The sequence below is a fragment of the Impatiens glandulifera genome, chromosome 1 (genome assembly GCF_907164915.1).
Source record: "Impatiens glandulifera chromosome 1, dImpGla2.1, whole genome shotgun sequence".
NCBI classification, from domain to species: domain Eukaryota; kingdom Viridiplantae; phylum Streptophyta; class Magnoliopsida; order Ericales; family Balsaminaceae; genus Impatiens; species Impatiens glandulifera.
In genome coordinates this window covers 41,200,099-41,214,354 of record NC_061862.1, presented here as the reverse complement: position 1 = coordinate 41,214,354, position 14,256 = coordinate 41,200,099, and the positions used below count along the sequence as shown (strand labels likewise).

The window sequence follows — 14,256 nt, the reverse complement described above, 5'->3', positions numbered from 1 at the left end:
AAATAAACAAACACTAAGATTTAAGATTATAGTAAAGTTTGGTTATTTCTTTCTTCATTTATTATTATTATTTTTTAATTAAACTATTGAGTCATATGCTGAGTGTATATCATTCCCCTATTAAATTATGGGTCTAGATATACTGTCCCACAATATATTTCATTAGTTGTCTCTTGTTCAAAATCTTTCAGAAATCATCACATCTAGTAAGATATATTGTAGTACAGTAGATCCGGTTCTTAAATTATCTCCTCTTATCACCGCTCAAAAGATTAATTGATACAGTGTCCCCTGCATAGATCGGTCCCTGGGTTAGAAAAATAGAAAAAACATTTTTGAAAAAAATAAAAGTATTTGTTTTACCTTGTTTATCTCTTTGGAACCTTACTTTACCAAAATGATTTTTTACTTTAAAAATTTATATATCTATAATAATAAAGATATAATTCTTTTATATATACTTTATGTTTAATGTAAAATAATATTTTTTTTTTGTTCCAATTGGAAGAGATGGGTAGAAGATAGGATATGTTAGTCATTAAATATGAATCAAAGAGAAAATATTACTACTACATAAATGAAAATGTTTAAAATAAGAAACCTCGTTTTCAATTCATTTTTCAAACTAACTTATTTTATTTTAAATTAACCTAGTTTACTTTTCAAACTCATTTTTTATAAATTTATTTATTTATTTACATTTAAACTCATTATTATATATATATATATATATATATATTAATTATTATTTTTATAAATTAAATTATTTATATTTTGATATATATTTTAAAATATTAATTTTATAAATTTGATTATTTATATTTTAATATATATATTTCAATTATTAATTTATATAACTTTTAATAAGAAAATTATTAAGTTCACCGACCACATTTATCAATTTTTCAGAAAAGATAATTGTATTGCCAAACATATATTTAAATTATTATTATTCATAAATATTTATTAAATACAATTTTTTTTATTATAAGCAATCTAATATAATTTTTTTATTGTGTTATTTATTCAAAATAAATTTAATATGAATATAAAATAATAATTTAAAATATATATCAAAATATAAATAATCAATTTTTTATTAAAATAATAATTTAAAATATATCAAAATATAAATAATTTAATTTATACAAATAATAATTTAAATATATCAAATCTATAAAAAAAAAATTATATATATAATAATAAATTTAAAAATAAATTAATTAATTAATTAAAAAAAATAAACTAAATTAGTTTGAAAATGAATAAATAAAATATGTTAGTTTGAAAGTTAAACAAGAAACACAGTTCTATGAAAAATATCTTCAAGATTTTTATTTTTAGTTTAACAAAAAAACAAATAAAGTGCTTTCACAAAATAGATTTTTTTTTCTTTCAAAACTTCATAATATAAAATAGTATTATTGATTAATAAATTTGTTGCATTCACAAAATTGAATAATTAAGAAGATCCTATCATACTAAGATAAGGCTTTTTACTTCAAGCTTGGGTTAGAATGGTGAGATGTGATTGGTCATTTCTACTCAAAAGTTTTATTATTGAACTAATATTTATTTAGTTAATAATTATAATCTTATTTTAAAAAATAATTATTTATATAAAAATAATAATAATTTGTAAAACAAACAGATTTAAAAATTGTGTTCCTTGTAATAGACTGTCCTGTGTTCAAAACCAATAATTTTGAGTCAGTTAGATACCCTAATTTTCAGGACTTAGTCCGAGTCGGGGAGGGCATCTGACACCTATCAGTTGCTATGCCTTTGGAATTATAGTTTTCCATTAAACATGTCATCATTCATGTTTTCCAAATAACATGAATAATAAAATGCAATATAATATAGCTGTTGAAGATTGAATTTGTTGGAGGTAGATAAGAATACATAAGAATGAGTGTCTTAACAATTTTGTGTTAGAAAAAATTTAAGGTGAATCAAACCAAACTTTCTTAAATCAATTTTTGACATAATCTTGTGCCATAATTATGAGAAAAATTTCATTCCACATTTTATTTCAGATTGTATTCTACAAACTATACTAATATGATCAGGTTAAGAAGTTTTGTAGAAGTGTGAAATGCATAACATATGTCAAACACCTTAAAGAAATAAATTATTATTTTTACAGAAAGACAAAGCCCCAATGACCATCATTGTGAAGTAAATTAAATACCCTAATTTTGAGGGTCTGAACCAAAGAGGAAGACAGTGGAGGTGTATGGGAGATTTAATGTTGAAAATATGAAAAATCCTCATTTTGTATAAATATGAAATGCCTATTAGGTTTAACCATTTTCTTTTTCAAAATTATCTGGTTAGGCAGTTGGGGTTGGTTTGATTTGCTTGACCCTACCCACATCATATGATTTTGAACAAAAAGCTGTCATAGCACAATTGATTAAGAAATGAATTTCTCAACATGCAAAATCCCATGCCAGATTGATATATGATAATAATAGTTCCCAAGTTAATGGCCTAGTCATAGTCATAGCAGTTGACATTGGCCTATATGGAAACATTTCTGTTTCTAAATCCGGATCTAATAGAGAAATGACAATACAAGTTCAAAAATATGAGTTATACTAAGTTCATATGCATCCCGTTTCAAATGAGATCCCATTTGAATACAAATCCGACAAAATGACAGGATGAACAATCTGACAAAATGATGTTTTTCCGATTAAAGCCATTAACTACTGATTTTTGCTTGCCTCATCCAGTAAATTAGCAAGCACATATTTGGCAGCTGATCCCCTTGCTAAAGGTGAGCTTGGTTGAGCATCGCCTTTAACTGTGAAGTTGAAACCCGTCCCTTTGACATTAACATGGGCTGTGAACCCGCCTGCATCAAAAGGGAAATCAACATTACTTGGGGTAGTCTTGTAAGAACAAAGTTTGCTGTTTCTTCCTTTTCCTAACAATAGTGCATATTTTGCTCTCTATTTGAGTCTATCTGATATAGCTTCTCCTGAACTTCCAAAAAAATCCTAATTTTGCTCTATTTGTAACCGAGACAACTTAATGCCGTCAAGTTTGGAAAAAAGAAAAAGAAATATTCACTGTGACCTACAAAATCCATTTTCAGAAAAGGTTAATTTCTCCTCTATGATTTTAGTTTATTTCTCCATTTCAACAACAAAATATTCAGTCTAAGTAGCTATGTGTAACAGACATGACAGCATTAATGTATCTCGGTTACACAGAGCAAAATCACTTCTTCATTTTTTAACTTCATGGATCCATATTGGCGAAAAATACTAAATGGAGCAAAATCTGACTTGATTGAATGTTCATAAAGAAAAATATCCCTTATCCCTAATATTAACAACGAAATTCAAGTAACTAAGTTGGAACAATGCAAGATGAATCCTTATTATGAACTGAACTGTATGATTATGTAACTTTGACAAAAATCTTACAAGCTGATGTCTTTATATTATATGTTGGTAAGGTCCAGTTGTTCTCATGGCACATATCATCCAGATGCTGACAAGAGAAAAAAGACACTTTATTATCATGTGAATAAATAAACCAAGGCAAAGAAACCCCTTATATAGTTTCTTAAGTACCCTTCATTATATTTACAATATCATTCTCTAAGCAACTAATTTGACTAATTTGTTATTTATAGTAAAAGGGACAGTTAAAAAGACAGATGATCTTATTTGACAAGAACATTAATTTTAGTTATACTATAAAAACTTATCATGGACAACACACGTTATAACATCTATAGAACGACGAATTACAAGAAATAATGAAGATGAAACTTACCTGACATGAATTCGTCAAACAGAGGACAGTTTCAGACGATATTTTTCCGTTGGATTTGTTTGAGGCATCTTGCAGATCAGTTTGTTCTTCAAGGTATGCATCATCATCAATACAAGGTTCTACAAAGGCCTTTACCATAGTGGCCAAGTTCTCCACACTGCCAGATAGTACTGAAAGAAAATGACATACATAAACCACTAAGTGTACTGGACGAATCCCACAACATATAATAGCAATAAAAGTAAAACTAATTGGTTAAGGATTAAGGAATAGTTAAGATTATACCGTAACCATTCTTACTACCAACAAAATCACTTTTACATATTAACACAATTAAGCTTATTTGGAAGCTAGATACATGATTCTGCTTCTGCTTTAAGTTTATTTTCACATATTAACATCATCTACAGTAAATTAAAACAGTTATTCTGAAAAGCTCTCAGACATAACATCAAAAGTCAATTAATACTAAAAACACAAATTGGCTAGAAAAGAATTGAAAGGATTAAGAAACTAGCTTAAAGACCATAAAAAATATACCATCTAAAATTTCCTGGATTTTTTTGTCACATGCAAATATTTCCTCTTCTACAGCTTGCCGTTGAGAGCACTGCAAAAGAAACAATAAAACAAACTGAATTTTACCAGCATATAAAGAACAACTACAAATCAAATGAAAAATATTTTAATACAAATTACTTCTTTTTGGATAAAATACTGCAGCCTTGGCAAGATTAACATTATTATTATTTTGTTTGAAGTAATGAAGAACAAACTGCAATTTGATCATGGATCTTTGCGAAAAGGATCAAATAACCCATTTCCAATTGGCTCAAATTGCCAATAGAACGTGGTCAAAAGGCTCTTTTTACCCACTAATTATTAACGGAGTGGAAACTCACGCAATCCATTGCAGAGGCTATTTTTAACAATCATAACCATTTTTTTTTTCAATCCAACATTATATCTCTTATAATTAACTGATAAGTTATCATGGGAAAACATTTCGTGATTGCATTACCAACTCAAGCTGGGACCAAATAATTCAGTTTCTAAACACAAATACGGTTTTAGTTCAAGATAGCTAAATGTAACTGTACCAATCTAGATCTTTCTTTAAAGACAACTGCAAGAGCAGATCGTGAAAAGGTCTTCTTTGAATCCAGCGTGACAGGAGACACTTCAATCACATCCATCCGATTAGACAATGTTACGCGGGTATCAGCACCCAACTTTTCCTTTCCAGACTCAGCAATAGAGGCCCTCAAAACAGTCTTCATAGGTGCCACCTGCAAATATCACCATCAGATGAAATCAGAGATCATATGGCAATACAAGATGTTAAGACCTCTTATCCTGCGGCATATGCAACTCCCGACTTCTAAATATAATAGCCTTTTACTAGTGAAGACTGAGATTTATCTAACAAAACAAATTTTTTTTTCCAAAACACAACTCAAAAATTGAAAATACATGCACATGCATAATCATATGTGACTCATTCTCTATCAACAGTTGAGATTCCAATAGGACATGTTAAAGGAAAATCTTCAACAATGCAAAAAATTCACAGAAGGAATGATCGACAGACTAAGAGGCCTTTCATTAACATGTTCAGCATTTCCGAACTTTAACTGATGTTCCATAAAATGGAGATATAATCTTACCTTGTTCTTTTCCTTACTCAACTTTTCATTACGATGAACCACTGCAGAAGAATACTTTTGTGGGCCAGATGAAGAATTAGATAATATGCTGAATGATTCGTTATCTTTTTGTTGTAGTGTAGCAGTACTAGATCTGATCTTCAGATTGCTAACAATATTCATTTCAGTTGATCTTTTAATGGGTTCATCTCTAACTTCAACTGGTTCTTTATCACATAATACATCTGTTTCCCTTGGACTGCCAACATCCATTCCCCTTGGGCTGCCAACATCCATATTTAGATCTTGCATCTCGTCCCTGCAACGTTTCAAATGTGTACATAGATCCCGATTAACTAGAATATTAGGATTATCCTAATATTAATTAGGTAGAACATTGTTCAGGATAATTATCCTTGCTCATGTTTATCTAGATAATAGGTTAAAAGGATGATTATATAAGAAACAACTATCACATAATTCTAGGAAAATTTCTCTATCCAAGAATACTTTGTGCAATGTGTATTTAAAGGGCATGACCCTAAATAATAAATACCACAATTTAATACACTCTAATTTCCTCATGGTACAGATAACATTAAAGGTTACCAAAGAAATCAGTAGCTTTTACCTTGAAAACCACTCCGCCAGAATGTCAGCATAAGGAAGCACATGAAAGTACTCAACAACTGGAGTGACTTCCCACATAGAACTCTTTCTAATCAAAGGGCCTTGTATGCTGACAAAATATCATTGTCATAAATTAGGAAGGACAGTATACATTATTGCAAATGCATTAAAAAAAAATAGGAAGATTCATACTTTTTAAGTATTGTCATAGAAGTCAAAATGGTAGCTTATCAGTTATCAATTATGTATGGCAATATTTATCTTTTTCATATAAAAAAATGTATGGCCATATTTATCTTTTTCATAAAAAAAAATGTATGGCCATATGTTAGCAGTGGAGCACTTTTCATCTGCTTCTGATTTATGGTTAGTTACATATTTCATGCATTCAAAAGGTAATTCAGCCTCTCAATCTTTATGTAATCATTATGCACATTAGTTGTCAAATGTCGTGTTAAGTTACAGGTTCATTCACTGATATATGTTACATCTCAAGGTCCTACAGATGTCTCAGCCCTTTTTATAAGAAAATGACATCAAGTACTTCCTTCTGAATTAGGTCACCACTAGCAGCACAGAATTAGAACTGGAGAGTGCACAAACGGACTTATAGAAATAACATATATGAAGAAGTATGCTATGAAATTTCAACCTAGAAACTATAGGATCTTGTGGAAATATGGAAAGAATATCTAGCTAAAGTCAAACAATTCCGAGAATGGAATGTTATCAGTAGCTAAATAATTGAAGATTTTCTGCTGGTTGTCAAATCAATTATAATTCATATGATTTTATTTAATTCATTGTTTAAATCATTTCCTTTCCTGTAAATGTAATTTTCATTATTTAACACTGGACTTCTTATGTACAAAATACAAGCAATACAATTCTACAGACTATTCTCAAAGTCTGTTCTCAAATCTTTCTTTCAATAACTTCATATCTATAGCTATGTCACCATGTCATATTACTAATCCACCAAAGGTTAATCCATTATGGAATAGATGGAGAAATATGTTATGAAATTTAACCTAGAAACTATAGGATCTTTAGCTCTGCCACCCTACCATGTTTCTAATCCACCAAATGTTAATCCATTATGGGATAGTAATGTATTTCAAAGAGCGGTTGACTTGTGCGCACACTAAGAAATGCTGGCATGTCTAAGAGTTATAATTCGATTATGGATGTGAAGCAAGTTGTACAAACTAACAATGATATTGATGTATGCGAGAGTTTTATACTGGTGAAATAAATTACATTTAAAGCTATAAGAAGAACTAGGAAGAGAAAAAGGTAAACATCAAGCTAGAAAAAATAGATAAAACATTATTGACAACTGGAAGACTAAAGCAAGAATGAAGATGGAAAATTCTGTCTGTAATCTGGAAGATATATGGATTTTACAAAAGAAAGAAAAGTTAACTTTTATGACAAGTAAATGCTACAAACAACTTTATTATTTCCTCAAGACAAAACATTGGGATATAAAAAGTGTGTTTATGAAGAATTGAATAATAATTATGTCGTCCATTTTCTAACAAATGGAAATGATGAAAAACCAACCTGTCAAGAATTTGTTGGATAGGAATTTGAGAATCCTCTCTCAGTGGTTGCTTAGTTTGCATAATATAGAATCGAACAGCTTTTTTTGCTTTACTCAAAGAGTAAACAACATGGCTTTCCAACACCACAAGATCACTGGGATTAATACCTGACAAAAAATGAACAAGTATATTGACTTCTAGAGGGACAGCGTAAATAGATGTCCATTTTACCACTATAAATAAATGAACATATATTCTATTGCAAACAAGCCTTCATCACTGCTTTGACTTGATACAACTGGGATTAATACCTGACAAAAATTGAACTTAGGCCTTGTTCAAAACCCAGTTATTTGAATAATCAATGGAGGTTATTCAAATAACCTTCTTCATTTTGAGTTATGAAAAAGTGAATTATTTGGGTAAAACTTGAATGGTATAAATATAATAAAAAGCAAAATTTAAAAGTAAATAGGGTATTTTGGTTGATAATTTGAATGATGTGATTGATGGATTGTGGATCATTTGAGACTATTTTCAAATAACCCAAAACAAAAAAGGTCTTATATATAAACTCTAGAGGGCCAACATAAACAGATGTCCTTTTCGTGAAGTTTTAATAAATGAACACATATGCTGTTGCAAACAATTGCCTTTGTCTTGATACCATTAGGATGCAGCTGCAACAATTATCCTATTTTCTAGTATGAACTGATGACTTGGTCTATAGTGATTTTATTGCAAAAGAAGGTGGAGTCCTCAAATAATTAATCCTATTCTAGTTTGTCCCAGAACATGAGAAGTTTGACATGACATGGTGAAGTGCATGACTACTCAATGTTGAGCATCTTAGTAATGATGAACTGGCAATTCACATAAAGTAAATAAACATTGCAATACCTGCTATTTCCTTGACAGCATAAAGAGCAAGTTGGTAACAAATGGCTTCATCAACATTTGATGCATCTGTTGCTGTTTTTTTCATTTTCTTTTGCTTTTTGTTCACATGCTTGCTCTCCATTTTCCCATCAAAGTCATCAGGAAGGTCGTCTAGACTTTTCTCAATTAGTGACCACACACCTTGTGTAGTTGAATTGAACTGCAAAAAGCAGTTCTGTTTCTGAGAGTCAGTTAACAGAACAACAACACTGGAAACTGGCCATCCCTCAATATTTGGCATTTCTTTGGAAGCATCAAGATAAATACATAAATCGCAGGCATCCATGATCGCTTTCTCTGTTACTGAAACATTAGCTTCATGATCATAATAATCAGCATTGTCAGACACTTGCATGAGCTTCATATGTGCCATTACTAGTGTTGGCTTCAGACTAGTTGCTATCTCAGAAAACTCCTGAAAACCCAGGAACTTGATTCCAGCGCATTGTTTCAGGAGATAGTAATTGTAGAGCAACACCACATCATGAACCTGAAGAAGACAACAAACACACTTGAATAAGACAATATAACTAAAGATGCCATTATTGACAACAAACCCAGCAATGATGAGTGAAAAGTAACCTGCTTCGCCACTAGCTTCTGTTTATAAAGAGGAGCTTCGGTAGTAGAAGCCTTGATAGGTAACATTGGATCAACAAAGTAATCCAGCAATGCCTTAACATAGCTATGTTCAAAACCCATCACAGCAGATACCTTGAAGAACAAGGAGAAGACAAAATGAAATAAAATGGTTAGGGTTTTGTAAACTGAAACAGAGAGCACTGAAGCTGGTGGAACGACTAGAAACAAAGTGGGTATCTGAAAAAGGGGGAAATGCAGCTTTTTAGAGGCGAAAATGGCGGTACATGGCTATGGAAAATCGGTCAGAAATCAGAAAACATGATGACTGAACTGACAATCAGAAAACCTCGCAGGTTGCGTGTTTTTAACACACATCAGAATGGCGCGCCAATTGACCGTTACTGGTTATATCAGATTGTTTATCTATATTATTTCAAAATGTAAATAAATATTGTACAAACTTATTTTTCATTATCAAAACCAAAACATATAATATCTATATTTTAAAAACTATTACAATTTCAACAATAAGAATACTATTTCAACTCAAAACGCATTTTAATTCAGAAAATTCATAATATAAATCGAACTCAAAATAAATAATCCTACACACCGATCAACAAGTGACTATACAAATATTCTTAGATCAGATAATTTTGTTAGAATAATTATTTCATGTTTGATTCTGACTAAAAACACTACAAATTAAAATTATGTCAGATGTATATGTGAAAAAAAATGGCTTAAAGTTATGAAAAAATAAATTATTTAACAATTTTGATTACAAGTTCAAATAATATAATCAATGAGAGAATATAAATTATTTTAAGTAACTCAAAAGGAAATAAGCTTAGATAATCTTCAATATACAAATAGACGGGGATGAGATACAACTAAATCTACAAGGATTTTTATTGAACAAATAAATTATTTGATTTTGTGGATTGAATATAGTTATTTTAAGAGTCTAGTGTTAATGGAAATGAAGTTGGATGATATATTGAAATAAGTTATATAGTTCTTCAATAACTTAGGGTGGTTAATGGTTACATGGTATTAAGGGAATTACAAATATTATAATCATTTTCCTAATAATCAGGGATTCAAATGGTCAACAATTGAAAAGAAATAAAGAATGCTAAATTATTGAGATTTTATAGATTTTGGTTTCAATTCCTTAGTATTTATTTTAGAATCTGTAACATCAAATTATTCATTCAATACCAATGCTATTATAGAATATGGATCTATTTCCTAGAGCCAAGAGGGGAACATTTACCATGACAAAAATACTAAATATTGTATGGAGCTCTTTTATTACAAGTTAGGGACTTACAAATATATTGAGTAGAGAACACCAGGTAATCACAAATTTGAAAGGATACGACTTTTACGATTTCGTAAGAGGTACCTCAAAACCGCCTCCGCCGATTGTTGAAAAAAATGAATTAGGCTGCGCTAGGGAAAGAACTGGCTAGGGCAAGAATTTGATGATTTAAATTGTTAACCCGAATGATGACCCTACATTACTTAGTTTTTCGGGAGAATCTAATTATGAAACGGCGTCGTTTTAACACGATATTGGGTTTTAACATAATGGGCCTAGTTCTGGACCTATTGTTGTTAGAAACATTGGACAAGCCCAACCCATTTTACGAAAATCTCAATGATACACGACCAACTTATACATTATGTGAGGTGTGATAAACTAGGATATCTTGCAAAAATAATAATAATAATAATGTTTGAGTAACCCACATGGCCAGATATGCAACTTCGCGATCACTCGACAAATGAATGTCATCATCTATCTCGCAAATATGCATATTCATTTTGATTATTCTGGTATCTCACAAATATGTGTATTCATGATTTTGGGGAGACCATCTTATATCCTTTCGCTCAATTTTAAGAATCTCAAACTTTTAATCAAGGAATGAGGCTGATGGAAAAACTTGATTTCCTTTATAATGAGAAGAAGACAATGTTAGACAAAGATCTCGCTGTATTTGGCTAAAGGAGGGAGACTTAACACCCAATTTTTCCATAATATTGCAAACTTTCGCAGGAAAACTAACTAGATCTCTATCATAAGGTCAATGTGGCCAAGATTGTTCACCCAATTGCCATTAAGAACTATGTTCTCACTTTTTACAAGGACCTTCTTACCAAACATAAATTTCTATTGAAAAAGACTTTACTATGGAGGAAATTTGGGAGGCCGTCGCTATAGCGATGGAGATAAGGTCCGGGGAATTTTGGGACAACTTGAAAAATGACTTCCTTATTCTTTTAGGAACTTTCACGCAATAGCCTCTTTTGAGAAAAGTTGACAATCCAGTTTCATTGTTCTCGTTAAAAAGATTGAAGGGGCAAGGGAGCTCAAGCATTTCAGACTTATCAGCTTCGTATCTAATTTCTACAAAATTCTGACAAAAACTATTGCGAATAGATTTAAGGTTACCCTAACAAATCTTATCTCTCCCTACCAAATAACTTTCGTGCAAGACAAACAAATTACATATGCGACTATCGTAGTCAACGAATGCATCAATTATGTCCGCTCCAAAAAGGAGGAGTTGGATCAAGACTTGTATATCTGAGGTAAGATTCTCCGTTATCATCAATGATGAAGTCTACTGCTTCTTCCAAAACTCGAGGGGCCTCAGTCAGGGTGATCCAATTTCCCCACTCTTGTTCACTATTGTTACGGAAGCCCTTTCCAAACTTTTTAGAAGACAAACAGTGCAACTTTACATGGTTCTAAATCTTGGGAATTCGAAAAGACCTAATTATTTATCTCACCTTCTTTTTTGTTGATGACACTCTTTGTCTTATGAAACCTAGTGTAAATAATCTTATGCCGCTTAAAAAGATTTTGATTATTTTTGAAGCTCGCTCCGGTGTCAAGATTAATAGGGATAAGTCTGAGCACTTTTTTATTGGCAACGAACACTTAAACTTTGTCCAGTATCCTTGGCTTCAAAATTGACCCCGCTTTCCTCAAAATACCTTGACTTCCCTCTTTGAGGCAAACCGAGTTGCAAGGACATCTAGAATCCCGTTATTGAACAGATGGAAGCTATATTGACTCTCTAAACAACCAATTACTGGTCCAAGAGTGACAGATTGGTTTAATAAGAACTCTCCTGCTACGATTTACACTTACATGATTCACTCTCTCACATCATTTTGCACTCCCAGGTCACAAGTTTAAGGTATGTGTCACACCTTTACACTTAAAAGGATAATAAGGATGAATCAATCACCTAATATTCCTCAGAATTAGCCATCAATTATTCTCCGAATAATCAGGGATTTTAAATAAAGTAAGAAAGTCAAATTATAGAGTTGGTAACAAATTTACTTAACTATTTATTTCAGAAACTGTAATGATAAATTATTCAATAAATAAAATTAATATTATACATCTTATACTTCTCTCCTACAACCTAGTTAGTTCTTCACTTAGTGTCTAATCAATAACTTGTACTGATAGGGGTTATTCCAATGTTGTTCTATAAATAGATAAATACAATTTAATTAGTTTCTTTTGTATATCAATTGAATTAGTTAACTCAACCCAGAAATACAAATCAATATTGTTCTTTACCAAATTTTCTCAATTTAGATTTATACTTTCTAAATCATGAAAATCTCACCAAACTTAATAATCATGTAAGAATATTGAAATAATACTCAATCTTAAAAATGTACTGAATCTGTAATAATTATCACTTGAGACATAGCTCTAAAATGCTTATTTATTATTTTTCAATAATAAAATAGAATTGTTAATAGTCAAATATGTTACCATACATAAATCAAATATGAATGTATAATGTGAATTAATATATAGTATGGATTTTAACATGCCTAATTCTTAAATGATTATATTTAATCTTTACAAAGATCAATCAAAAACAACTCTAAAATCTTGATAACTTTAAAAACACTGAACTTTAATATGCACATAATCTATAAAATGTAATATATAAGCATCCAACTATAAATCCCACTAAAACTATATCAATAAACAAATAAATATTTTTAGTATAACACAACAAAATTATTTTCTAAGTTTAGTGGTCTTTCAATTTCATCTATAATTTGCATTTATATAACAAAATTTTGAAATCATATCTTTAATTGCGCTTACGAGAAATAACTCGTTCAACTAGCAATTAAAATGTCATGGCACAAAATTTTTGATTATCTTGACATCCTATGAGATCTGAATTAAAACATAAAATGATCTCTAACAATTTTGATTTTCCTAATGTTCTAATAATCAAATTCAGGATCCTTTAAAAATTCTTCCAATAAACACAATATATTGATGTATACAAACTTGAACATGCATTATACCCTGTATAATGAATCTTACACATTTCTTTATTTTCAAGGCCAGTTTTGAATCCTTATTTGAGATTAAATTTGTCTCTCTTAGGGACATAATTATCACATAATTTTTCATTTTACATGCCCAAATTTGTTTAAAACTTTCTTCATATTAGCTCTTTTGTGACAACTCAAATACCCCAATTCCTAGTACAAAACAATGTCACCAAGATCTGATTATATCATTATTGACAATGTCATCCACAAATAAAATCATAAATATATATTATTCTCCCACTTAATTTGTGATATACACCATTATCAACTAATCACAATCATCAATTACATTCATCTAACAAAATGAGATAATTATTTAATGACATTTGTGATATCTATAACAAGAAACTTTATTCAATCCATAGGTTGATACAAAACTTTAATGTTGCTCTAAATAAATTGTCTCCAAATGGTTAGTATTCTGAGACACAATCTTTACATCCAGCTGATGTTTCTCAATGTCAAAAGGTGATAATTGACATTCTAATTTGAATAGTCTTTCGATAAAACCGAAGAGGATATCTCTTTATATTTAATTCTTTCGTTTTGTATGAAATTCTTTGAAACTAGACAGAATTTACATCTTTTCATTTTGCCTTTTGAATCCATTTTGGTTTTAAAACATCTATTTACAAGTAAATTTTGTACATTTAAACAACTGGACAAGATCCTAAATGTCATTGTCTTTCATTTCATGGACTTCAACTTTTTATTCATGA

The 14,256-nt window shown here is 30.2% G+C and overlaps 1 protein-coding gene across 1 annotated transcript; it reads right to left on the bottom strand.

Moving 5' to 3' along the window:
* Positions 1-2,443: 2,443 nt before the first annotated feature.
* Positions 2,444-9,472, bottom strand: LOC124921507. Its single transcript, XM_047462179.1, has 10 exons — positions 9,140-9,472; positions 8,519-9,047; positions 7,638-7,785; positions 6,073-6,180; positions 5,463-5,760; positions 4,896-5,084; positions 4,336-4,405; positions 3,796-3,965; positions 3,441-3,507; positions 2,444-2,863 (listed from the first exon to the last, which is right to left on the bottom strand). Exons 1-10 carry the CDS (start codon positions 9,257-9,259, stop codon positions 2,715-2,717), a joined length of 1,848 nt encoding a protein of 615 aa, XP_047318135.1. The 5' UTR covers positions 9,260-9,472; the 3' UTR covers positions 2,444-2,714.
* Between the last annotated feature and the right edge of the window lie 4,784 nt (positions 9,473-14,256).

Excerpts from the sequence above, each read along its gene's own strand:
- LOC124921507 (XM_047462179.1), bottom strand. The coding sequence starts at position 9,259 with ATGGGTTTTGAACATAGCTATGTTAAGGCATTGCTGGATTACTTTGTT. Across the intron at positions 6,181-7,637 it reads ATCCAACAAATTCTTGACAG|CATACAAGGCCCTTTGATTA; the intron begins GTTGGTTTTTCA and ends ATATTTTGTCAG. Across the intron at positions 5,761-6,072 it reads CTGGCGGAGTGGTTTTCAAG|GGACGAGATGCAAGATCTAA; the intron begins GTAAAAGCTACT and ends GAAACGTTGCAG.